Below are 27,878 nucleotides of genomic sequence, written 5' to 3' on the forward strand. Positions count from 1 at the left end.
GAAGCTGCCTTGTAATACGAGCTGTGTACGCATACTGCCGGCGCACGCGTGACTACACCGTCTATGTGTTTTTAAAATGCGCATGCGGATGAGGACTCGGCGCTGAGATGCATCCGGTAAATTTATGTAATTAGTGCTAAATGTAGCCAGCGTTGTTACGGATCCAGCAGCGGAGCACTCAAACCTTTGCTTGCGCGAGTCAGCTGATGCGATAAAGCTTTCTTCTCCGTTGACAGCTGTGGCGAAGTAACATCAAAATTTTTTATGTCTAGCCAGAAAAATATGGAAAGTCTTCAGGCCAAATAATACTTCCGAAACCATAGGGCAGCACGACCGGAGCCATAACTGCTAGACTTGCGAGGCAGGCTTCCCCGCTCGCATGGCAACGGCACACGCGCAACCATTAAAGAAACCCACGTGCTCGCCGCGACACACTGTGAAAAATATATAAAGCTTAAAAAGCTTCTTTCGTCATTTCTTCACCTAATGGCGCCAGCTTCTCTACGAAAACTGTCCACTTGAAGCGGCGCGAAAACGGAAACATACGAACTATAATACGGCCGCGCACGTGTGTGTCGTCTGGTCGAGCGGCTGGGATATGCCGCGTTTCGTCGCCAGGGCGGCGTGCAACGCACTCTTTTCGACACGCCGCCTATCCAGCGCTGGTTTCCCATAGCACTCGAGCTCCACCACTGGAAAAGCTGCCGCCACCGTCGGCGTGACGTGCTAGGAGGGATCACGTGAACATAGCAGCCACGTCGGCTTCTTTGGGAGCGCCGGAGCGAGCTGAAAACGAGAGTTCAAATTCCGTCGCACGCTGCGGTCCTCATTTAGTGGCGAGATATTCCCGCTTCGAGTGTCTCCTTTACAACGCTTGAAAGCACTACAATAGGTAGTGGCTGCCTTTGAAGGTGCGCAACATGGTAGGCTACTGCTCGGTGCCGCAGTGCCGTACGTACGCAACGGAGCCCGGTGTCAGCCTTATTCACACGTAGCCGCAGGACAAGAAGCTGGGTGAAGCTTGGCTCGCGAAACATAAAACCAGCAAACAGCCATCGGCTACAGCTCGGGTATGCAGCAAGCACAGACGCGGGGAAGATTTCTGCTACGGGGCCGGGTCTGCATGTACAGATAGATTATGGGGTTTTACGTGCCAAAACCACTTTCTGATTATGAGGCACGCTGTAGTGGAGGACTCCGGAAATTTGTACCACCTGGGGTTCTTTAACGTGCACCTAAATCTAAGTACACGGGTGTTTTCGCATTTCGCCCCCATCGAAATGCGGCCGCCGTGGCCGGGATTCGATCCCGCGACCTCGTGCTCACCAGCCTAACACCATAGCCACTGAGCAACCGCGGCGGGTTGCATGTACAAAAACGCGCACTAAGTCCGCTTCCCGTCGGATCTCATAACGGTTTGCTCTATAAGCTTGTCCATGCTATAGATACTGGCAAGTTCACTGAAGTGGAAAGGGAGTGGTAAGAAGCTCATAAAAAAAAAAACATGGCATATGGTCATGTTTGTGTTATGAATTAATGCACTGGATTACAAAAAAGAAGCAGTGGGAAATCTCACGCTGAGAAACCCATAAACATACAGTGGGACGCAACTCGAGGAATGATATTGAAACGTCCAAGAATTTAGAAAAAAAAAGATTGAATCGTCGCAACGGCACATCGCAGTCTCCGTAGGCGTCGAAGTCTCTACAATGAAATTATTTTTGAACAGCTCTGATAGCGCCCACGCAACAATGGTTGCTTGTATACTGTCAAATGCTCATGTTCTGCGGCCCAAAGCTCATGGCACGGTGCGAAAACGCGCACGCGGCGAAAGCGAAGCAGTCCGCGGACAAGCATGCAGACGTGCAGTCGGTCGCTGCGAATCTGTGCGATAGATGCATTGAGGCTTAATTCTATTACGCTCCATTTAGTTATACAAACAATTTAAGAACATATTTCACATAGTTTGCTCTCTGCGTTTACCTACCTTTCCCGCAAAAAGCAGGTTCGGGAGACTCCATCGCGGCGACCGCGCACAGCGGCGTTGCGTTCACTGTACGTATTCGGTGAAGAGATAGCGTCTGTAAACGAGTCTGTGCTTAGAGGTTGCCCAAGTTTATTATTTAGACAGTAAAAAAACTTCTCTCGTTTCGAAAGTACTTACAGAAATGTCCGGGAAAGTTCGCGCGTGGTGTTTTCAGTGAGCGCTGACAGCAAAACCCATGAGGAGCGCGCCGCGTGATCCCTCATACTACGCCAGCGAGGCGCTTCCGATAGATGGAGACTCCGTAACTCCTCGCCGCCAATACTGCATGACTGCAGAGAGTGGATGGCAGGGCCATGGACAGTCGCTTATTGGAGGTCATGTAGTTTAGTGCTGAAATACTACAGAGAACTACGGCGTTACTGTGTTCACGAGTGCTACAAGTTATGGCTGTACAGCCAGCATGTAAACGAGTGCTAGTACGCTTATTTGCATAACCGTGGTCTTTCTGGCTTCAAACGGCATTGCGACTATGCAAATTGATCGTATTAGTCTGTATATTGCTTCAGAATGGCGACTGTTCTCAATGCGCATGCCTGCGCATAAATCTAATTACCTTAAGGCGTTCAAAAATATAATGTGATGAAATTTAAACAAAAATATCAACTGTTGTAAATAATGCCACAAATACGTCTGCAGCAATAAGCACTAAAAACAAATCCTTGTACGACCCATTATTTCCATGGTAGCGGAACGATACAAGCGCCCAAACATTCTGTAGTAGTTTTTGTGAGAAGCTGTGTCGGTTGGACGAAGCAAAGAAAGCTTCGCTTTAAAGGGACGAAAATGGAAGTTGTACCGACTGAGTAGCAGCACTTACGGAGACAGTGTATTGGGGCGCATTGAGGAGTAATTCGAAAGCAGTTTTTGCTTATATAAATACCGCCATCAACATTGAGATTATATTTCAGCGCATTTGCTTGTCTCATTAAAGGTCATAGTACCTTTCATCTGCCAGTTAGTATTATTTAATGGCATCACTGCTGGTCGACTGAGTGTTTATAGATTCAAATAAGTGTACATATATGTGGAAAAGCTGGCATGGGTTAGTGGCCGAAGCATTATGGGCGTATTCCTTCAATCGGGAAAATAAAGCTCATTCGTGGCGAATCACTTTTTTTTTTCATTCGTTGAAATTGTTAGAACACGAGAATAAAGGAACAGCCGTGCACAATAAACTGCGTGGTTCTAAATAGTCAGCTCTAATGAAACTATTCCTGCTATCTGCTTTCTTTGTCAAATAAATGCCAGTTGAAACTTCCCAAAACAGTGTGGACGAGACTGGCTACGGACAGAGCTAGCACACTGGGATTGACTAAGTTTTACAGAATTCCTGATTCTCGAACCGAACGCGTTGTTGGCGTCATCCAGTGAGCGGGTCTCGTCAGCAAACGCCATAGATAGCTCTAGTTCTGGGTCTCATGCATGTTTTACTACGGCAGCAGGTAAGTGCACGAAATCGGGTTTGTCTTGCCCATCCATTCCGTCAGTCCGTCAATTCGGTGACGCTGACGGCGGCCAATGCCATGGTTGATGACCCACCATGATTATTAATCGGGTCTTCAGTTGTTGGACCAGAAGCGTTGGTGACAGAAGATGTAGGGCCACCCCAGCCAATTCTTATCTCCTTTGGAGTATTGTGAAGTCGCTTCGCAAAAAGTAGATAAAAGAAAACTCCATCACTGACAAGGATGTGTGGCAGTCGGTGATAAGCGAAGGTTTCTTTCGTGCTTACTGAGATATGGTAACTTCACATCTTCTTGCCTTAGATGTAGCTCTGCGCTTCGCGCTGAATGGAAGCTCTGGTTCCATGTGGTTTACTTTGTTTACACTCGGCTGCTTTTGTCGCTGCATTCCTCACTTGCTGCCTCTTATGTTTCACGTCTATTCGGGTCCCTACCCAGTGGCACGTAACCATTCTGGAGCCAATAGCCAAGAGTGTTCCCATACCCGGTGGACCAAGTTGTTGTAAATTCGGCACCACAGCAGCACCCTCAGAGGGGAAGGGGGGAAGAGGCGAAAAAAGAAAGGCTTTGACTTTATGAAGCACTTTATTTGCGCTAGCTGTCGAACGCGAAACGGTGAGTCAATCATTGACCTTGCCGCGCAGGCCGAGCTCGTGCGCAGCAAGGGTTACCCGGCCGAGGAGCACGTGACGGTCACCGAGGATGGCTACGTGCTCAGCCTGCAGCGCGTGCCGAGAGGTGCAAGACAACTGCCCGGCCCGTTCACGGGGCCACCGGTCCTCCTCGTGCACGGGTTGCTGTCTTCCGCAGCCGTGTGGGTCCTCAACTATCCGCACCAGAGCCTCGGTCAGGGAACGTCTCGATTATTTGTTCACTCAGGGGGGACAGCCAGTAGGACGTTGAATGGAAGACGAAATAGGTGATAGGAGCAGCTGACAGCGTAATGTAAAGAAATATGTGAAGAAAGTTGCTGGAAAATTTGGTATGTGTTGATTGAGGGAAAATAAATGGCAAACTGGCGCCGAAAAAGTACGAACCCAAATAAGACAGCAGGGAGGGTGGTCACTTACAATTAGTTTTTTTTTTATCCTGGAATACGCAATAATACATTACCATTCGGACATGAGCAGATACGATCGTGAAAGGTCAGAATACGTATAATTCAATATGTCGTCTAATCGAACAATACTCCCTTTCTCTTATAGGAACAAATATGTGTCACTGATGCATTGTGGGCCACTTAATCAACGATGAACTCTCATTCGACGAAGTTTTTCACAATATATTAGTGACACATCTGTTAATATAAGAAACAGCGACTAGTGTTTGATTAGAAGACAGACTGACTGCTACGTATGCTGACCATTGACAATCGTATCTCCGTACGTCCGAATGGTAAGTATTAACGCATATTCCAAAATAAAAGAAACCGATTGTAAGGGACCGCCATCCCTGTTGTTTTTCTTGCGTTCGTACCTTTTGCGAGCTAGTTTGTTTCTATTCAAGAAATATGTAGGTTTGGCGCAGGCTTTACATTGCGCACAGACAACGGTTGACAGACGCACACTAGGTCATGTCCAGTCCACGTGACACTGACATTGGCAGTGTTTGTAGGCTCACATACTGAAGAAATAATTCAACGAATAGCGACATTAACTAAGTAGAAACTCGTCGGAGGGAGTGGAAGAAAGATGTACGTGCGCGCGTTATGTCGAAGCTTGAGAAGTTTGGTGTATATAACAATTGGGCATAGTTTTGTCCGCGGTGACAGCACAACTTTTGCTTTGCCTTTCTGGGCGCTATTGTGGTTGAAATTGTGTAATAGCTTACTATAGGCAATGTTTAAAAAATATGCCTGTGTGATAAAGGAAAAGCGTTAATGAAATTATAGTGTTGGTCATGCTTTGTAACATATCAAACAATTACCTGCATTCTGTTAATTGCATAATTAGTGAAGATTATCTATTTTTTGCAGCCCCTAATGTTCGGAGGAACTATTCCACTGAGAAATTTGTCAAGGGCATTGAAGCGACAGATTCAGAAGCATTAAATTCCTTAGCTATCTGCGCTGTGAACGTTTTCACCGCATGTATATATTTCGTTCGCGCAAAAACGAAATCAATTTGATCACGCGCTCGGCGTCGAAAAATGCGACACGGCAGTGACGCAGGCGTCGGTTTCCAGATTCGCGCCAGTGATTGGTTGCGTTCGCTGCCGTTCCGGAAGCAACAGGCGCGGCCGTTCGTAATATATGGCTTCCACGGATGTGCTATGTTGACAAACAAGCGCGGTGAGCAGCTGCATCCATAGCGTCACGTGCAAGGTGTCTATAGCGAGATGTAGACTGGAGAACCAGAAGTTGTCGCTCTCCTGTCCATTTAATTAGTAGCTTTACGATTTCTTATACGCACTTTTTTAAGATCCAGAAGAACCTGAGCATGTTCCACCTACTGTCACAAACCATTCCCGACAAAGTAACACCCCAAACGAAACTTTTCGTCTTCTTCACTGAACATTGCCGTCACCGTCTCTATTCGTACACTTGTGCAGATTCAGAATACAGTTTGAATACAGAATAATGCGGGTGGCCGAAACACGGAGAATAGAATACAGATAACAGTAGTGGTAAAGCGTGGAAGAACTCTTAACAGCTGACGTCGTAAAATGACAAGTCAGGGTATTTTTTGCTCATTGCTGTGAGAGAAACATGACCGCCGAGTGGAAGCAGGCAGCCAGCGCAGCACTGGCGAAGCTGGATGGCTTATTTAGTAAAGCAATGAAGGGGGCTAGTTGGTGAACGTTCATGGTTATATTGCGCTCAGTTTTACACAGACGATGTTAAGGAAGGACAGGACGTGGACGGATGTAGCACACGTCCGCACGTAGCGGACGGATTGCGCTACGTCCGTCCACGTCCTGTCCTTCCTTAACATCATCTGTGTAAAACTGAGCGCAATATAACCATGGATGGCTTATGTTGGGGCTCAGCTTAAGCGCGTAGTTAAAGCGTTCGAAGTGGTTACCAGTGAGTGGCACGAATGGCATGAGCAGACCCGCTTAACAGCTGCAAATGGCCGTTTAGGAGATGTGCCTGTGCAGGGAGACATCGGAATACTGCATTAACGCACTCTCACGCACTGCGGAACCGTTCTAGGCAACAGTGACGGGCAATGCGCCGAAATTTTTTGCGCAGGATTCCTGCTTGCGGACGCCGGTTACGACGTGTGGCTGGGAAACTACCGCGGTACGCCTTACTCGAGGGGCCATCTCGAGTTCAGTGACAGTAACAGTCGCTACTGGGACTTTAGGTAAGTGCAATAAATCCTGTATGTACACTTCATCTGCATGGAGGACATAAAAACCACACGCGATGCAGTTAGTTACCTGCACCTCTATAGAGAGGCAGCCTCTAGACGCGGCTTGTTGAAATCTTGCTTTTTATGTCTTGGATGCTGCGTCGGTGACAGTGGGGGGTGAGGAGGGTTGCAGAAAGGCATAGTGCAACTTTGCGAGCCTTTCTTGGCATCCTTATCCACAGATAGGGCTATACACACTGATAGTCCACGCATCGTGCTTCGCTATCTGTGAGCGAGCGTTACATTTTCATAATAACATATAAAGCGAAAGAGGCACTTTCAAGAAAAACTTCACTGATGAAATGGTGATGGAAGACGCTGGGCTTGACTTGGCGTTTATATTGTACAACAAAAACCGCAATAGCGGGTTGGCTGAGAAAAAAAAATCAGGGTGCCTTTTTTTTTGTACCCGGTGTTTCTAACAATTTTTATGATATTTGGTCCAGGAGATGATGGTGCATAGCAACGGCGCCGGCTACACCTTTTCCTTTTCTACTGCGTGAACTCATTGTGTCTTCCCACCCCCTTTCTCTCTCTCTCACTCTCTCATCTTTCCATTCCCCATTTCCCGCGCCCCGGCATAGGGGCAGCCAACAAGACGTACTTGTGGTTAACATACCTACCCTTTCTTCTCTCCACCTCCTTAACTAATAGGTTTTCACGAAAGGATGCAAAAGTCGCAAAACCAAGAATGAGGACATTCTTTAGCAAATAGCGCGAATAGCGGCACACAGAGAAGAGGCACACGACACAGGAGCTTTTGTCGTGTGCCTCTTCACTGTGTCCCGTTATTCGCGCTGTTTGCGATATAATGTGTTCGTAACAACAAGCCCGCCTATCCACTGTTCTGAAGTTCAAGAATGAGGAAAAGGACACACTGACATCAGATCGATAGTTGTGCATAATTAGAAGCGATATAATTACGCAAGAACAAGGATTCCCGAGCAGTTCATAAAATAATAAAGTGCTTATCGAAATACAAATGACGTCCCTTGTGCTTCGTGCCAAACAACACTGAGATATTCTGGCCGTCTCTAGGTCGTGAGTAGTTCGACTCTAAAACGAGCGACTTCAGTGGACACGTCTATGAACTCTGTCGCCTGCAATAGAACCTGAGGGTAAAAAAAAACAAATGATAACGGGATTTACGTCGATACAAGTGCATTTTGTTGCAATTTGGCGACATACGGCTAAGGAGAAATTCGGTCCAAATAAGCTACCATATCGTTATTACGAGGGAAGTGCCTAAAGTAAGTTTCGTTATTTTTTTATGCGAAGCATATTACGAGGGCTCAACCCAGCTCCTCAGGCGCGGCGGTGTCGCCTTGAATACCACGTGACACCGTGACGTCACGACAGAGGAGAAGTGGCTTTGGCTCAACTCTTGCAAGATGGGCTGGGTGGGAATCGAACCAGGGTCTCCGGAGTGTGAGACGGAGACGCTACCACTGAGCCACGAGTTTTTTTTTTCTTTATTGACCACTGAGCCACGAGTACGATGCTTCAAAGCGGTACAAAAGCGCCTCTAGTGAATGCGGTGTTGCCTTAGAAACGAGCCGTTTCTAAGGCTCAGGCGTGCGTCGCTTGCTCAGGCGCACATCTCGTTGCCGCGCCGAACGCTGCGTTGCTCGACGCTCACTGCGTCCAATGCGGGGCGTCCAAGGCGAAGCAGAGTAACGCATGAGTTGTTTCTTCGTCTAGCCGAACCAAATATAGCCAAGCAACAGCAGTTCACCAAGCTAAACAGTGGTTCAACAACTAAAATAAAGGCTAGTATGCTTCGCATCCTGGGCTTAACCTTACCTAAGCCACAGCCATTTTTTTTTCTGAGAGAGGAGATGGTACACCAGGCGAAAAAAAAAAAACCATCTTCACACGACTACACGCCCGTTGCTGGTTCAACGATGGAAGGAGAGTCAGCGAAGCAGAAGTGACGCATGCGCAGATCGCGGAAGAAGGGAGAGTAGCAGCAGACCGGTGTGTCCGAGGTAACTCGAGTACAAATCCCGATGGCAGACAGACGTGCGCTGGGAACAGGGTCGCCCGGGCGCCCCGCCCAACCTGAACGAGACAGCCCACGACGCTGCGCGCGCGCTTACCGACCGCGCCGTCACCCCCGGGCAACAGCGTCTCGGTGAGTTGGAGGCGACCAGGGACGCCCCAGTAACGTACAACGAAACCACTAAGCACTTTTGCTTGTGACGATGTCTCTTTCCGCCACCGCACCCCAAACGCACCTCTAACAAGCGCGCTAACGCTACGCTTGTTAGAAACACCATACCTATCCCAAGCCCGCTACGTTAAATATCATCTACGCGGACGTCTACCCCGACGATGCGTGCCCCTCGTGCGGGGTCACGGCGACACTCGCGCACGTGCTCTGGGAGCGCAGAAACGCTCCGCCCGGCTCTACCTACGACAACTGGGAGATGACCCTACGAAGCCCGCTCCTATAGGACCAGCAATGGGCCGCCCAGCAGGCTCGTGCAGCGGCCGCCAGGTACTTCCTGTCGGTCCCTGCGTAGGAGACGCCCACTGCGCGCTGATGTGCGTCCTGCAGGACCTTTATTAAAGTTTGTTCAATCCACTCAGCTGTGAATTAAACCTTAGTGCCAAAAGTGACCTTTTCAATACCTTATTTAGGCCGGACTTTAATCACCTAAGGAAAACGTTTGTCTGTAGGCTTTTATGGGAAAGTAACGGCAAGGTCAAGTATCTTTCCGCACGTTGTTTGCGGCCTGAGGATCCTCACCGCGTACCCAGATGTTGCAGAATATATGACAAGCGAATAGCGGACTATGTTCCTGTAAATTTTAATAAGTTACCTCAAAGTACCCTGCGCGCTTAAACTAAATACAACAGGCTCTCATGCAAACTGACATTTACTCGCAATAGAGAAGTACTCATTCCTTCGGTGCTTTATTTGGTTAGAGATCTTTCCTTTTCTTCCTTTCTTTTTTTCTATATGGACTATTCAAATTTCAAAACTGCGTTAATTGCAATTACTGTCAGTTCTGTCTGCTGCCTGCCAGATACTGCCGCTCAAGCCCTATGTGGCTTTGGCAAGCCTGATTTCTACACCGCTTCTTTGTAACTTTGTCTACTAAATTACTGGTATTACTATTGTTCCGCTGACTCTGTAGCCCGCTTTGGCCACTTCGATTAAGCTGATGCAGCCAAACGAGCCTTACGGACTTCCTGTGTGTCGAGCTGTCGTCACCGTCGCATTGATTTTGCTTTTCTTTCGCGACGTTTCAATACCGCCTTGTTCACGGCACTGCATTCATATTAAACTGCGCTCAAACACGTGCACCTTCACAATTTGTGTCCAAATTGTTCGAACACCACAGGATATCCGGTTATCTTCCAAGTCCACGCCAGCGCGCCACAGCGCGATTCCCTCCTGTTCCCTGGCAGTGTGAGCTCGCGTATCTTCCCGCGTATCTAACCTATCATTTCGCTCTCTGCTTTCAGCCTGGATGAAGTGGGGCTGCTGGACCTACCCGCCCTGGTGGACTACGTGTTGGACCACACGGGCTGGCCGCAGCTATTCTTGGTGGGATTCTCCCAGGGAAGCGCGGCCGCGTGGGCGATGCTGGCCGACAAGCCACACTACAACAACAAAGTAAGCAACTCGAAGTTGGACTCACTGACAGGTTCACTGAACGACATAGACTAAAATCGTAAACGTTAACCCGTTAACCTGCCTGAAAAGCGGCCTGCTGTTTTGTTCTTGGGCATCATTGATGATCAAAAGAAGAACAAAACAGCAGGCCGCTTTTATCTTCTTCCTAAAATACATCAAGTTCCGGTCGAAGAAATATCTACAGCAGAAATCCCAGGTCGGCCTATTGTGTCTAATAACAACACACCTACTGAGTCACTATCTAAATTCTTAAATCACCACCTGTCAAACATACCCACCACCCTCCCATCTTTCGTTCAAGACACACCGCACTTTCTTCGAATTATCGACGGCATCAACGTGAACCAAATCCTTTCCGACCGCGCTATTCTAGTCACTTTGGATGTTTCTGCCCTTTACACCAACAGCTTAATCGATTTAATTAGCCATTTCAATCACTTTCACCCGAGTATAAAATTTACTGCTCACCACTCTCCTAGTCAGATCAACTTCCTGGACGCGGCGGTCTACATAGAAAACGGAAACCTGAGAACGACACTTTACCGGAAGCCTACAAATAGCCAGCAATATTTAGACTACAACAGTCATCACCCGGGACATTGCAAGCAAGGAATTTTCGTCGGACAAGCGAAACGTATAAGAATGTGCAGCGAAGACCATGATTGTATCCACCACCTAAACGACCTTAGATCAACGCTAGCAGAAAGGAACTATCCCCAAGTTGCTCTCGATAGAGCTTATGATGCCGCGTCAAGATAGGAGAGACAGTCGGAATTGGCGAAGACACAGCTCACATTAGAATCTGACAGACCCCCGGCCTTTATAACAAAATATTCTAATGCACTCACAAACGTAAACAACATCCTAAGAAAATACCACCCAATATTATCAACTAACGAGCGTCTGCGAAAAGTGTTCCCGGATGTACCCAGGGTTACCTATCGCCGAAACAAGAACATTAAAGACATGTTAGTGCACGCAAAAGTCCGCCAGCAGCATTCCCCCGCAATAGAAGCATGTTGTCGCCCTAGGTGCAAAATCTGCAGGCACCTTCAAAGTGACATTAAAATTAAAAGCACCGCAAATAGTTATACACATGAAGTCAAATCTAGCTTCACTTGTACAAGTTCGGACGTGATTTATATGCTTGAATGTTCCTTCTGTAAGAAACAATATATCGGTGAAACAGGACAATCAATGAACGTCAGATTAAACGGACATCGCGCGGACACAGCTAAAAAGCTTCCCAAAGCCGTCGCCGAGCATTTCAACCAACCAAGTCATAACTTTGATGAACTTAAACTCTACATATTACAGTCAAATTTCCGTTCTGAACGCGAAAGAAAATACAGAGAATCTTACCTTATCCATAAGTTCAAGACATTGCAACCAATAGGCATAAACGTTTCAATGGGAGCTTTAGAATCTATTCGCTATGCTAAACTTCAAGCTATAGGCAACAACGCTCAGTTTGATTTCGTGGCGGATCCTTTTCTTTTCCTTTCCTTTCCTTTCTTTTTTTTGTCAGCCGTCGTGTCAGACGCCCTTGACACGCCGGCTAACGCGCGTGCGTTCACAGACCGAGGGGGGGGGGGGAGGGTGCCCTGGCTTTGACCTTGTACACAGCGTGCCTTTGCTCTCAATTCGACACGCTAACACATTTTCCCTCGTTTCCGCATCTTCCCGCCTCACACCCTCTCCCCTTTAGAAGAACCCCACCTACATATACTGTGGCGAGGAAAGCATACGTCGCCTTGAAGAAGACAAGTCCACTTGTCAAAACGTTTGGTCCTGCATGCACCTTGTTCACGTTTTGCTCATGGTCTTGAATTTTCATCTCCCGCATTCCCCGTCTTTTCACACCATACCTTAGTAGGTTAATTATGGCGCCATAAGCTTGCAGAAAATCCACTCCTAGTATAAGTTTCATTGAACATTCTGGCAGTACAATAAAGTCAGAAACGTAAGTGGATCCTCTTAAGTATTGCGGTGGATCTGCCAAGGGGCGTAATAACATGACCGCCTGCCATGCGTATCTGCGGTCCAGTCCACTGCGTCACAACTTTTTTTCAGTTTCTTCGCAATTATGTAGCTTACTGCCGAACAGTCAATGCCGGTGTCGACTAAGCCATTCAGCTCGCATCCGTTTATTATCAACCGCAAATCTGACGTAATATTTTCGTTACTGCACCTTTTACTGGAATTATCTCGTCTTTTCTCTGGAACCGTGTAGGAGGATCTTCGTAACTGTGGTTATCAGCTGCCTCACCTCCGCAGGTCGCTTGCTTCACTTTCCCTGGTGTGGGCTTGGTGCATGACGCCTAGGCAATCTGGAGACGCGCGTGGGCTGGGCGATAGGTAGCGCATGGGCGACGGTGACCGTGGTTGATGTTGGCGAGGAGTAACGGAGCTTTGGCGCGTGGGTAAGTGTTCTTCAATCTCTGCTGGTCGTTTACCATTTCGGGGGAATGGTGCACTTAAGGGAAAACCTTTTAATCTGCCTTGACGGTACGGGCAGAATCCATACAGGTCACCCGTTTCTCCGCAGTGAAAACATAAAGGCATGTGCGCGTGGTCACGCCAGACGTCACTTTCCCATAGACCTTGCTCCACAAAACGATGTGCACTACGTGCTGGAGGTGGATAGGTAGCCATTGGTTCCTGCAAACGAGGTGCGTTGCGTGCTTTCAAAGGATAGGGAACGGTCGTCTCGACTGGTGCACTGCTGTGTACAGCGGTTTGCCTGAGCACGTCGGCGTACTTTGGTTTGGATGCGCCGCATCGGCTGCGGCTCGCGCTCTGGATCCCTTATGATCTGCCTCTGTTCGTCCCTGACAACGTCGATGATAAATAGGGCAGTTGGAGTATGAGGCGTCTGTAACTTGCTGAGCTCTTCTTTGATCACTGACCGGATGAGCCCCCGCCGGGCTTGAAGGTCTTTCGGCTTGCCTCCAGAAAAGACATGGGCAGGTGAACAGCTTACCTCGCGGTTTTATTGCTGAGACCGCTGTTCCAGCGTCTCTTCAATGGTAGTTACTTCGGATCTCAACTCGGCGACCGTGCGTGAGGGTTGCGGATGAGAACAGCGAAGAGCTGCTGCTTTACTCCACGCATAAGATGGCGCAGCTTATTGACTCATGTTTGGATCAGCACGCTTGAAAAAGCGGGAAATGTCCTCGATGTACATCACCACATTTTTGTTTGTGAGTTGGTTACTTGCTTGAAGTGCAACTTCCGCATTTTTTGTCGATCCGTGCTGGCGTATGTAGCTAGTAGTTGTCGTCGAATTTGCTCCCAACGGAACAAAGAGGGTTCATGGTTTTCATACCACGTTTTTGCGAAGTCTTCCCAAGCGAAATGTACGTTGCGGAGCTTCTATCTTTCATACCATTCATTAAAGCTTGCCACCCTCTCGAACAGTTCTAACCAGCCTTCGACATCTTCGAACGAGTCACCGTGGAACGTTGGCGGTTTGCGAGCTTCGCTTACGACAAGTTGTGCCCGTGTTACCTGGCTAGTCATAGTGGCGGTGCCCGTTGTCTGGGTTCCCTTTGGCGTGCAGAGAGGTGGGCCGAATTCAGGCAAGTCAAGTCGTAGGTTGCGGCTGGCCCGCTGGTGCACAGGTGTCAGTTCCATGGGATTGACTCGCTAGTGGTCGCGGCTTCGCTCACTTGGATTCGTAGGGCTTCGACTAATACCCAGCGCCACCACCAGAAACGTAAGGATGTTGAGGAAACTAGGTTAATAAAACAACGATATTTATTAACGATGTACCTGTGCCCACAACTAAAATTCACTACTTTCGTGAAAACGTCCGTCAGTCGCGTTCCAAACCTGCGTCGAACTGTCTTCTAGTTTCTCCTCGCGTGATCCCTCATGCGCGTGGCTCATGCGAGCCAGGTTCAACCGGTTACTCGTGCCACGATGACCGCTGCCTGCTGTTATTGAACTACACCATGGCACAGCGCGCACAGTGTCCAGTATTGAAAACAACCGGCCCGCTACTTGAATGTGGCCAAATTGTCGCGGCAATAAGTTCCACCATGGTCAAAGTGGTCGAATATCCCTCTTTCTTTTTGCTTGGGTCTCTTCATGCCGTTTCAGGACCCTACTTGTCGAAGGCAAAGATTGCATAGTTGAGCAAGCCGGAAATTTCTGCAACAAATTGCACACTTAGCGACCTTCCTTATAACCCTTGAAGAGCTCCACTTTGAGTTTGATGGATCATAGTTTCTGTGGGTGAGGGAGATCCAAAGGCGACAACTCCCGCTCGGATTAACAAAGGTACGCTGAGCGAGAGGCTAGGTACTCGTGTATCTACCATTACTTCGTGGAGATGGATGGATGGATGGATGCCATGAGCATCCGCTTTCGAAAAGGGTGGTGCGTTGCATCACCGAGCTTCTGTTATTATATTGCCTCATCACTAGGTATGTTATAAAAGAAAAATGAAAAGAAACAATAGTCCCAGGATGAGTTCCCCTTACCAATCTTTCTGAATCCCTATTGTGAACGCTGTTTTTGTGCGCCTCCGTTGTTTGTCGTTTCCGTACTTTTCGTTCCCCAATATTCCCATCGCCTCCTACTAGTCTCTATTGCGGACATGTTTACTTTCCCTCTACTCTCGCCTAATCCAAGGGCTTCAAGGAAGCCAGTGGTGCCGCAAGAATGGCGCCATCTGTACGCGCGAGACATACATCAACGCGGAATTACTTCATTCCATTACGGAACGATAGCAAAGTAAGGCGTGTAGACAATACGGTTGCAAAGATATAAGCAACGATAGTGAAACACGTTGTTCTTCCATGCGATTCTAGTAAGCGAGCCCTCTGACAAATTTTTAAGACGTTTGAAGGGAAAATATCCTCAAAGAGCCGACCCCGCCACCAAACGAGTCTAAAGCAAAGGATGGCCAAAAAGTAACGCTTCTAGACGACGAATGCAATAAATATGTGGCCAGCATATTTTGCTAGGGGGCGTAACTGAGTGACGACGACGACGGTCGTGTAGACGAGAGGAATGTAGAGTGTCAACGATTGCAACATGACCAATTGTTGCTCTAACTTTTTATGCAAGGTTGACAACATTATTACGCACCATTTAATTTCATCGAATATTGATTTCGTGCACATCTTCGGTTACTGTCTTTTGCCTTTGATTATTGTGATACCCCTTGGTTTAGGGCCTATTCCCCACAGTGCGTTTGTGCCTTTCAATAAGAAATCGTCATCATCATCAAGACCGTATCGCGTAAGGACGACGGCATCACCACGGTTGCACACTTGCGATTATTTCCGCGCTCGTTTACTCCACGGAAGCCAGATATCCCTTGGACCATTCGCATTGATATCACGCAGGTCTCACGTGCCGTGGGAGTCGGTATAAGCGAAATTGTGCTGATCCATCGACGCGACAGAGCTTACTTTGGCAAGAAACACGCAGTGGATTACGGCGACGAACGCGCTGCTCAATTGTCAGCTCTGGAAGCGGAGAAATGCGACACCGCACAATCGCCAACTTATAGCATGTGAACCTTCATACGCCACAAAGTTCTCTCGCGACAGCACATGCTTGTCAAACAGCTAGATTGTATTCGATGGAGAACGCGTATCGCAGCTCGGTTTGACAGTTGGCGTACTCTGTCAGTTGTCGCCTGCTGTGATTTCTCTCGGCAGGCAAGATAACCGGGCAGCGTGCAGGATTCATGATAGCCGAAGAAAGCTATTCCCTTTAAAAACGCCTATTTTTCGCTACGTCAATCGTAACTGCTAAGCGAAAATAGATGGACCGTGGCGCTGAGCAAGGGTGCAGACACACGTACTTGTCGGCTATTCCGATGGTATGCGTAGTTCGTTGTGTGGATTCTTTAGAAACGAACTGGAGAGCGCTGCAATCAAGATGCTAATATGCGTGCAGTAACGTCTTCTTGTGGTTTTATTTTCTTTTCGTATTTAGCAGGCTCTTTTCAAATCCGGGAGAAAGATCCGTGTAAGAGATAACATTTTGAAAACCATTCCATTTGGTGTTCGTGAGCAAGTCCTCAATGTAGAGTAAGACCTAAGCCGACAGGACTAACAGGAGTATTGAGAGTCCTTTTTCCATTTTTGATGTAGGTTATTAGCTTATTATTACTCGCCTTACTTCGCCACGTATTGATAACCCTTCTTATGGTTCTCATTTCTCTTCACCTCTCGTTATCAACATCGCGGTTATCATCGGAATCAGATGCTGTGCAACATGAGATATAAAATCAAGAATCCAAACAACGCAATCATTACGAAAAGGGCTTCCTGGCTATCTTATTTTACTGTCATCAACCATTTTTTACTGTCACCAAGTATTGCTTTAGTATTGGTTGCTACTCTCTGAAAGCAAACACTATTAACAGTGCTATGCTTCAGTTTCCTGGTTAGGCATTATATTAGTTTCGTGACCAGATACATTGCGGTTTCAACTCCATGAGCTTGGTACCTCAGGGCCGTGGCATCCGAGCTAAACGACCAGCTGAGGCTCCAAGAGACTGATATCTAGGGAGAACAGACGGAAATATAAAGCCAAATGGAAGCAAATTTGCTGCTTTGCAGTAGAATACGAACTGCGCGGCCAAGTCCACACGTGGAAATGAAAGCATTGGGAATGTTTGCGCCAATTTCGGCTGCTACACACCCTAGTGAGCAAACAGCTGTTAATCTGCAAGCCCATGTACTTTGATCGACAAAAGAGTTATCCACATATATAATCGCAAGCCCGCGCTACAGCACTACTACAGTACAAAAGGAACGTTGGTGCACACACTACCATTACCTCTGCAAGTGCACCGGTTTAATAAGAATGTAAACTGAAAGTTCGCATCCTTCGTACTAGAAATATTCTACAAAGAAAACACACTTGTTCTTTGAGTTCGGAAAAAAAAAGAATTCAAGTGCACTTGGGTATCCCTACGTGGATAAATGCGATAGCATTGCAATGTCTTCCCAGTGACGACTCTTTTTTTTTCACCTTGCCTTGTATCCTTCCTCGCAACACGTGCCACGAGCTCGTTCGCGTACATGTATGGATGTCCAAAGAAGGCGGCCGCAGCTACTGAGTGAGCAAATGAAGTCAGAGGTTGGCCCATCGTGCGACAGAACTCGCCGAAATCGCCGCACTGGCTGGCAGTGGCCCTGGACCGTCCGTGCCTTCGAATATGGAGGGGCAGTGACCGAACGCTGGCATGATGAGCGACATGGGAGCCAGCTGTGGAAGAAGACGACGAACGCGCAAGCAGCGGAACGAGCGAGTTTCTGTGACCAGGTGACTTTTGTACCATCTCCGGCCACGCCGCCGGATTTTCCGCTTCATGACCCATAGCTTCGCCACTTGAATAATTTATAACACTTCTGAATCATCCACCTTACGAGTCCCTGAAAAAAAAATTTCTTTTATTCATCAGACTGGCCTGTGTCGCCGGTAGGCAAGGACTGGCTTTGAGTCATTGAATTTTTTCACGACGAGAAACTATAGGAAGGGCTTGTTTAGTACAAAGGGTAAAAACTCCTGAATTTGAGTCTCTAAATTTAATATTGTGTCTCGAGTATCAGCATGACTTAGTGAATAAACGGGCTGCTTGCATCTCTCTGTCTCTCTCTGTTTTGTTTCAGATACTTTTGCTTGTTGCTCTTGCACCTGTTGCGAACATGACGTTCATCCGAAGCCCAGCGCGCTTTCTCGTCCCCATCTCACCAATTCTTACGGTAAGACAACCGCTTTCTCGACCATCATGTCATCGTCGTACGCGACATCCATTAATATCCACAGTGTATGTCGTGCTGCAGAATAACAGCCCTGCTAAATTACACGGTCGCACTTTCTTGTTCATCTTTTTGACTCGTTGCTTTCCATTATTAGCCACGTTTTCTTCCCAGAGAGGTAGTTAGGCGAAAGTCGTACATGTTAGTTCATGCACATGTTTCCATTATTTTTCTATTTGCCGGTCTACAGGCAAGGCATTTTCGCTGCGGTATCCAGTGAAAGTAATACCCGTCACCCACGGGCGAACTGAAATTCTTCGAAGGAAACCGCTTTACTTTGTGCTGAAGGACACTTTGCAAAGAGTTGTTTGGGCGATGACACAGGGAGCGGTGCTTAGATGTCTTAAGTAAGCGTCGCAGCAAAAGAGGAGGTAATGTTTGTGTCAACTGAAACTGACAAAATACAAAAGAATTTAGCATTTGGTCAATGCAGAACACTTAAGAAGAAAACATAAAGCATCAAAAGCATGAAATCTGGCCTGCTTCCGGGGTCAGGTTTGACGGGTCCATGCTATACGGCCGAGAGGGGGCACGCTGCGCCGACGAAACTCAATGACCGTAATGACATGCAGAAGAAACCGCAAGAGACGAGTGCGGCGATACGGTGGTGGCGACATCTGTAAGGGGGCCTTTTGCGTGCGTTTGAAAGTACGGTTGGAATAAATGTTAAATAAATGTTCACTGTGAGACAAATCGGGCGTCCGCTGTGAGAAACATTTTTGGAAGTTGTAAAATTATCACCAAGACTATGAAGCTTTCGGTAACTTTTCTCGTGTTGGTTGGCTGCGCACGAGACTGTGCCGTTACGCCCATAAAGCGGTTAGGATGGCTCCCTTTGCGCAAGCGATCCTTGCCAGAAAGGAGGTTTTCCTCTGTCCTGTGGCACCTGGCCTAAACGCCTTTCCTGTTAGGGTCCATTTGTTCAAAGGAAATTGGCGCTGCCGTGTGTGACGGGTAGAACATATAGTTGCTATTTGCTGTTTTGGATGTCTATTTACCAGCGTAGCCCTGCTTTATGCTAGGTAAATTTACTGTCAAATAGAATGATGCACATCGTCTTGTAGTTATCAACTGCTTTTTAAGATAGCTACAAAGAAGCTGACCATAGTGGGCGCTCAAGCTTTCTGGCGTCGCAGCCCCGATAGCCATTATGTGCAAAACTTAGAAACCGGCGTAGCTGGCTGAAAGAACACGTACTTTAATAGTTTCGCGAGCAGAGCAGGCGTGAAGAAGTTGCCGTAAATTTAATTATTTAGCAGACGCCCCTACAAGACGCGTTTATTACTGAGTAGCACGAAGGTAGACAGGAAAACCAACACTGGTTTCACAGAACGAGTGCCTCATAAACCCAGAAAGATTCGTTCTGGTCTAGGAATCGAACCCAGGACCAACGCGTTTCCGAAGTGACTGCGTCACCATATGAGCTATCTAGGAGGCTAGAAGATCTAGGAACGAGGGCGAATTGATCGTCAACTCGGAGACCGCCTTTCCTTTGAAACTTTGTGGTAGAGTCGGTTGGACGACAATTTTCTTTTCCATAAACCTTCCTCCTCCTTGCGGGCTTCCACAGAATTGATATGCTATTCATGTGTGTGCGGACTTTACTGAGACACTTTCAGAGACCGAAACCAGCATTGCATGCGCGTCTTTTTATGCAGGTACATAATGTACCGGTAACCGCAAACTTCATATTTTAGCGCAGGCGCAGATAGACTGTAGCAGTTTCATATATAGTATTGCTCGACATGAAGTTCACACGTATACAAAAATAACAAGGTGCAAGTTTCTTCAGCATTACCTTAATGACGGTGTCGTGAACATAGATTGTAAACCTTCATCTTTGAAATAGAATGAGTGAAAACTTGGGCCTAGTAATTTATTCTTTCATGCGGAGCGCTAGCCAAAGCTCTCTCACTGAAGTAGGAGAATGGTACCGATATAAAGCTTTGCTCCTTTTGTTAGAATTAAAAGACGGCGTTGGTGTATGTAATGTATCGCATGAAATGATAACCGAGAGTGGTAAACGTGCGGGTTGATGTTCAGGGCGTGTCGTCCTGCAGGCGTCGGCCATCGTTGCTAACCAAGGCCGGCTGCTCGTGCGACCGCAGTGGCTGCGCCGAGCCACTTACGCCATGTGCGAGTCGCCGCTGCGCTACGTCTGTGCGCTTCCAACTTTCTTCTTCTTCGGCGTCAACCTCAACCAGCTCAACCAGGTGAGCGCAGTAATGGGCACGGGTGAAGGCACTTGGTACTGAGTAAGTCGAATTTGTACTGCCAGCTAATGAGGTACGGGAAGCACAGACTCACGCGCGCTAACCAACCCTTGAAAAGAGAACACGCAGGAGAGGGTTAACATGGCGACTCAGTCGTGTAGGAGTGTAGTGTCGAAGGGCGACACTAGGCGCCCTTAAAATGTTTGCATCTAACAAGCGATCAAGAGATGGCGCTACATTTGGGTGCATATATATGTGAGTGCAAGCTTGAATAAACTGGTCATGCGTGGCATGGCTTGATGTGCGTCCCTTGTGCTCGATCGCGCTGCGCGGATTACGACAATCTGGCGACGAGGGTCGGATCATGCAGGGATGGCTTCCGCCGCATATTCACCGCCGACACCTTTCATCGCTACCCCGGGTATTCTAGCCATACCATCATTGCGGTGGATACACTTCTTCGAGAATTTCCTTTTCGCGTATGGAGCGGCCGACCTTTCTGTGCCCCTCTATCGAGCACTTTTGCTACACTGCTTAAGCCCGGAAGGGCTACGCATTTTCGATGCGCTGCCACCACCAACCACGCCCCTGTTACCAACAACCGAGCCATTCATTACCGAAGCTGCTTCAGCAGGTCAATCTAAAAATAATGTCGCGGCCTCCAAGTCCTGAGCAAAATGCATCAAGTGTCATTAGCATTCTCACTATTCTCACTGCGCATGGAGGAAAGCGCACGGGCGTGTAAATTGACGTGGTAGCCGCGCCAACCACCTCCACTTCACAACCGCGCGTTCTTGGCCGACACGGAATCAGCTGTGTCAGTTATGGGAAAAAGCGAATTCCAAAGCATGTTTGAAGACACAATACAGTTGACCAGCTCTAACCTCACGTTGTGGGACTTCCAACGCCAAGAGATCCCTGTACTGGGCCAGTTTAAAGGCGGCATCTCGTTCAAAGAAATGGTCGTGATAGTAGTTCATGTCACCCGCTGGGAGACTACTGTTCTTGGGCTGGATACTGTGCACGCCTTAGGGCTCTATGTTGTGGGCGCACAGCTACGCTGCAGCACACGGCTGCCGAAGGTTCAAAGCCATGAGCCAAAGAGCAGTCACGGTTGCAAAGTTTTGCCATTTGTTTTCACCAGGGTTGGACTGGCCAAGGGCGTCTAGAGCGAGGTCAAGGTGAAGTCGTAAGTCCCTCTAGTTGTGCAGAAGCAGGGACTTTTGCCATTTTCCCGGCGCAAGCCAGTTAGCAACCAGCTTCAGCGCCTTCTTTCTGATTTAATTGAAAGGGTTAACGCCTCTGGCTCGATCTCGCCTACCGTTGTGGTCCGCAAGAAAGACGACAGCATCCGCTTCTGCATTGACCTTAGAAAGCCCAATGAAGCAATTGTAGTAGACAGCTTTCCCCTGCCTCATACGGAAGAGCTACTGTACTCTCTGAATGAAGTACGCCACTTCTCAAAGCTCGATGTGGCCTCTGCCATTTATCAGGTCCTACTTCACCCCGACAGCAGAGACCGCAGTGCTTTCATTACGCAAGATGGCCGTTTTCGTTTTGAGAGTGTGCTTCGGACTTGCATCGGCTCCAGCCGCATTCCACCAACTCATGACAACGGCCCTGCTTGGCTGCAGAGGGGTCCTCTGATACCTAAACGATGTCATCACCATTGATAAGACTGAGACAAAGCACTTGAGGAACTCGGAACAAGCTCTACCGAACTGGTACTCAAACTCAATGACAAGTACAACTTTAATGTAGCGGAGCGACAATTATTTGGACATCGCGTCAGTGCGGAAGGAACAGCTCCCCTTCAAATTAAAGTCGACGGAACTGTTCAGGCTGCTTCCTCCACAGACGCAGGCATGCTGTGTTATTTCTGGGTCTCGTAAAGTATTATGCAAAGTTTATCCCTCACCTTGCTGAAGAGGTAGAACCCATGCCTATGCGAATTCGCAAGGACGTTCATTTTCAATGAGATGTCGTTGCTGAAAAGAGCTTTACAAAGGTAAAGAAGCTCCTTGCATCAGGAAAAGTACCGCGAATGTTCGACCTGGTGCTCCCTGTTATTGTGACCACAGATGCGTCTGCTTATGGCCTGGGTGCAGTACTGCAACAAGCTGACAACCCATGCATACGAACTGTTGCATTTGCATCCCGAACACTGGACAGAGACGGAGCGAAAGTACTTGGGAGGAGAGCGTGAGACTCAGGCCTGCCTATGGATGTGCGAGAAATGGCACATTTACCTCTGAGGGCGATCATTTACTTTGGTAACAGATCACCAGGCCTTAGTATCTTTGCTTCCGACACAAAGCAGGGGACAACGACCACTTCGCATCACAACGTGGACTGCTCGGTTGCTACGTTAAAACTTCACAGTACAGTACAAACGTGCAGACGCAGAAGATGGCCTTAAAATTTAGGAGGAAATAATGTCCCTTGTAACATCATCAGTTCACATCAATGGCCTTTGACTTCCTACAGCCAAGCTCCAACCACATGCACATTTTGCTCAGACAGCGTGGCAAACCAAGAATAGTTTCACAGTAGAGCTAACGCCTTACTATGAGGTCCAGCAGAAACTGTTAGTAGCAGATGGTCTACGTACGCGCCCGAAACGTGTTGTAGTCCCAGCCAAGCTGGCAGCTTCATCCGTTCAGCTAGCCCAAGAATTGCACCCGGGAATCGTGAACACTAAGCAACGCCTTCGGGAATAATACTGGTGGCCAGGTCTGAAGAGGTTGAGACTGTTATCTGCAGCTGCACCATGTGCCAAGGCACACGGGTTCGCATTAAGGGAAACCTCGCTGCGGCCAGAGTGGATAACGAGCTTTTCTTCAGTTATTAAATTTTCTCTGTATCACTGTGATCGAGGGTCGCAGATAGAGGGTGGTGTATTGCTTGCCATTTGGAGACAACTCGCATCGTACTGCATTCATATTCTAGGTGAGTTGGAAACCGTTTGAATTGTCGCTGGATTTTCTCAGGAAAAATAATTATTGCCGTCTCTTACCGCCCCTCTTCTCACCGTCTCATTGTCGTTACCCAACTACCCGACATGATTAACTCTGTCTTTAACACCCTTTAGCCTAAATCCAGCTGGTCGGTTGGTTTATCCCACGTGATATGGCTCGGCCCACTACGGGACTTAGGTCATGAATCAGGTTATTGCACAATTTTAAGTGGCGCAAAAATCACCAAGCAATGGAAATTTGGAGGATGCTTAAGCTTCGCTTTTCAGAGTGGAACGCGATGTCATTTAAAGATTCCTGACTGCTTCTCATGCTTCCCGGCAACTGGAGCTTATGTAGCCGTAATGTTTAACGGGAAACGCTAGCGGCAAATACTGTGCATGAAGGTGAGCTTCGTGGCAGACACGCGGCCTCTTGCACGGGCTGATCCCGGAGGTTGCGCACAGCCACGCCAGAAAAATTACATCATTTTCAAGTTTATGTTATTGTTTCGTAGGTTTAATGTTTAAATCTGAAAAGATATAACATAAGAGCCTTGCGATGTCGGTGTTATGCTTCATGACATTTGTTTGTGGCTGCCATTCTCAAAATTCCGAGGAATAACATTGTCAAGAATGTAAGACAAGATATGAGCAACTTTAGTGACACAAGGGTGGAGCAATAAAGCCCGCATGTACTGTATGTGATATAACAAGGCGTGGCGTACAATTATACCTATGTATACACGCAAATTTTCGCTCAGGTACAACTCCACCGACACTGACAGCAGATTTTCTGGGACATGGGGCCCTTAATGCTATCACGTAAAAAAGGCCAGACGCACAAATGCGCTCACCAAAACTGTGCGCCGGCCGCGGCGGCAGAGTATTAATAGGCGTGAAATGCAAATACACCCGTGTACTGGGTGTATTACCAGTGCACCTAGTACACGGGTGTACTGGGTGTACCCAGTACACCCGTGTACTGGGTGACTCCAGGGGGTCAAAATTAATCTGGAGTCTCCCACTACGGCGTACATGACAATCAGATAGTGGCTTGGGCGCGTAAAACTTCATAATTTTTTTTTAATTGTGCGTCCGGTCTTTTACATTGTCCCTTGTTTCTTGGGGCGTTTAAAATTATTTATCGAAACCAAGTCGCGAAGTCCTCTATTATTATCGCCTGTAATACTAGGCTTTAAAGTTTGTTAGCGCACTTCAGTTTCAGAGTACTGATACCGTTGAGATCACTATATTAACCATATTTAGGGGGTGCTGTTACTCAAAGGATGTGCGTTCTTTCTTTGCTTCTTCCCAGTCACGGTTGGCAGTCTACACCAGTCATCTACCCTCGGGAGCTTCCAAACGCAACGTGGAGCAGTTCGCACAGGTCGGTGCAAAGACTCATAAGTTATCTCATATCTGATGCGGGAATAAACTTGTGATAAACTTAAAACGCCCACATCAGCAGTGAATCCCTGTTGTGGAACTGAAAGAGTGATTTTTCTCTGTAACACGTATAAACATACTAAAGCGTTGTTTAGTCTTAAAGGATCGAGAACCCACGCTAAATTAGCGAAATATAATAGCAGAATCCGAGTTTGAGGTATGCCTTACTACCATTTAGAAATGTACTTGATAGTACACTAAATATTTCTTTCAAGGAAGACGAAGCAGCGTGCGATAGGATACTGTAATATCGTACCGCTAATACAGGTATACTGCAATTTAAAACTCTTTTTTTTTGTTAATCAAAGGTCTTCTTAGCCGACTTCAGACGTATCTTGTAAGCGGCCTGCGTTGGGGGCAGAGTCTAGGTGCGTCGGCGGCTCATAGCTTTCCTTCTTCTTCTCGTTCAATGCAACGAAGCTACACTTCCGTGCCGAAAGGAGCTTCGAGTGGTGCGACATTAGCTGATACGGCCGTGAGCCTTGGAGACAGCTGTCGTATATATGAAAGGTACACACCCACATTGATGAGCAACGACGGAGCAATGTAATTGGCTCCGCGATGCTTCGAAACCTGGCTTTCCGGTGCACTTTGAGATTTAGTAACATTCTTGCTGGCCACACACTCTGTAGTGACAACTACAAGAAGCTCTAGTGAAATCGCCTTTTTCTATTTTCTTTGCTCAGATCATCCGAGCCAGGAACTTCGTGAAATATAATTACGGGCCTCTCCGCAACTTGTACCACTATGGTACGGTAAGAGAAAGTCTTCATACTGTCTTTAATTGTGTTTAGCTGTTTCAGACGCGCGATTCTAAACACTGGTAAATAAATTGCCATATAACTGTAGAATACAATTGGCTGAACCAGAAAATTATTGAATATTAACGCGTTCACTGCATTCATGTCTGCGCAAGCACTTGGCGTACGCTAACCACTTGATTTCGGCCACCGATGGAATATATTTTAAATGCAATGGTGACTGTCATAGAAGGTGGTGTAGGGAGAATGTGCACTTGGATGCTAGCTGCAAGGCTGAAAGAAGTTTATACTCATTTATTTGGACTAATATTTCTGACGAAAAATATAGTTACCGTGGGGAGAACTGTAACCAATATCATGAATATGAGTGCAAGAAAGTATTACCGATGCAACTTCTTATACTGTCTTCCTGTTCTTTTTCGATCAGGTTGACAAACATAGTAATAAACTAATTAGAATCGCCATCCACCTCTCTTCCTTAGACATAGACAAAATGATTTTAGCGTAGCCTTCGTATTTTGGGTGCGGGAAAAGCGGGTAAAAAGTATAGGTTAATGCATTTCACATTTAGATTCAACAAAAGAACCCGCGACAGGAGAACAAGCATTTCTGTGTCAGTTTAACATAAAAAGATCTGATGTTGTTTTGGAAAGAAATAAAGCACAGGAAGAGACACACAGTTCAACAATAGTCATCTACGTGCTTGAAATTCTTACGTTAAAGGTAGCCTGCTGTCTTCTGAAGCTCGTAGAAGTTATGTGCGCGCTGTACTGCTATAGAAAAAGCAAACTTGACACAGCAAATGTAATGGTATCCGGTAGAGCGTTATGGTGAGTGCATGAAACAGCGCGAAAGATAGGCATCAAAAGAAGAAACGAGCAACAGCACTTCGTCTTGCCATATATTTTCTTTTCGTACGCCCTTCGCGTTGTTTCATTATAATTCTTCACACACTCTGTCAGAAGGCAGGTGTGCGCGCGAAATATTACAGAATTTAAAGGAGTCCGCAGAGCACGTCAAAAGGAGGTACTGCGTTGAAATGTGCACTTCACATTATGCGCCATGCACAGTATGGCTGCTTCGAAGGAAATCCTAAAAATAAATACAAAACGTCATTATTGTGATCGCAAATGTATTAGAGACAAAAATTATTTTAAAGGACGAAAACAGCGATGCCATTCTCGAATTCCCGGATACACAAGCCATGACATAGCAGATTTGTGGAACAATTGGCGAAGCTGGTTAACTGGGCCTTTAAAGGCACGCTAGAGCGGATACAAAATTACAGCGAGAAAACTAGATCTTTTATGAAAACTGTTCAAAATGCATGGAAACTCTGCAAACTCTATAATGTCGCCAATTTATACTGCAATGTCACAGAATTCGATAAAAGGTCATCTTTTCTCCTTGAATACAACGGTTGAGACAACTGCATAGTTACAATGTACAGGGTCGCCCATTGTTAACAAGAACATTGCGCCGCGTGGCCGCGCTGCATGTTCTTGTTAAGAGTGGGTCACCCTGTACAAGTACATTTTATTTGTAATGCTTGACTGCGGGTTTACCGTGTGTGCTTATTCGCATGCTAATGTCTTCTTGCGTTTAATTTCTAAAGGTGGACAGCCCGGCCTATGACTTCTCGAAGATCAGAGCGCCAGTGGCGCTCTTCAGCGCTCACAAGGACTTCTTCGCCAACCCTGATGATGTTTCCACACTTCGACAAAGCCTGCCGAATGTCGTGCTCGACTACATTGTTCCAGATTTGGAGTTCTCGCACATGGACTTTATTTTAGGTACCGAGGCCGCGGCGTTCGTCTACAGGCCACTGATATATTTCATGGATTACTGGGTGCTGTTATACGGGCCGTAAAGAGAGTCACATGCATGAAGCAATGCGCGGAAGCTTTATTTTTGTTGCAGCGGGGTTAGTATGTTCTTGGGATAGCAATTATATGGACATTCCAGGCGCATGTTTTGCCGTCGGCGCAGCCATGATGTTCCGTATAAAGCACAAGGGCGATAACACAGTCAGCGCGCGTCTTAAGCTGTATGTGCGAGTGAATGCACGCGAGGGAAGCCGATGGTCGCGGCTCCATCTGGAGCGCGTGCAGGAAAAAAGCGAAGCATACGCGCCGTCTTCCGTCGCGCGAAAAGCATGGCGGGATGGCGGGGAGGGAATGGGGCTGAGCGGCGTTGTGCT

At 47.3% G+C, this 27,878-nt stretch overlaps 1 protein-coding gene across 1 annotated transcript; it reads left to right on the forward strand.

Moving 5' to 3' along the window:
• The first annotated feature begins 3,465 nt into the window (after positions 1 to 3,465).
• LOC135909590 (lipase member M-like) lies at positions 3,466 to 27,548 on the forward strand. Its single transcript, XM_070526593.1, has 8 exons — positions 3,466 to 3,489; positions 4,155 to 4,356; positions 6,704 to 6,818; positions 10,341 to 10,491; positions 20,363 to 20,515; positions 22,597 to 22,728; positions 24,787 to 24,858; positions 27,294 to 27,548. The coding sequence occupies exons 1-8, from the start codon at positions 3,466 to 3,468 to the stop codon at positions 27,546 to 27,548; spliced, it is 1,104 nt and encodes a 367-aa protein (XP_070382694.1).
• The last annotated feature ends 330 nt before the right edge of the window (positions 27,549 to 27,878 follow it).

The sequence above is a fragment of the Dermacentor albipictus genome, chromosome 10 (genome assembly GCF_038994185.2).
Source record: "Dermacentor albipictus isolate Rhodes 1998 colony chromosome 10, USDA_Dalb.pri_finalv2, whole genome shotgun sequence".
NCBI classification, from domain to species: domain Eukaryota; kingdom Metazoa; phylum Arthropoda; class Arachnida; order Ixodida; family Ixodidae; genus Dermacentor; species Dermacentor albipictus.

Excerpts from the sequence above, each read along its gene's own strand:
- LOC135909590 (XM_070526593.1), top strand. The coding sequence starts at position 3,466 with ATGCATGTTTTACTACGGCAGCAG. Across the intron at positions 3,490-4,154 it reads ATGTTTTACTACGGCAGCAG|GCCGAGCTCGTGCGCAGCAA; the intron begins GTAAGTGCACGA and ends CTTGCCGCGCAG. Across the intron at positions 4,357-6,703 it reads CTATCCGCACCAGAGCCTCG|GATTCCTGCTTGCGGACGCC; the intron begins GTCAGGGAACGT and ends TTTTTTGCGCAG.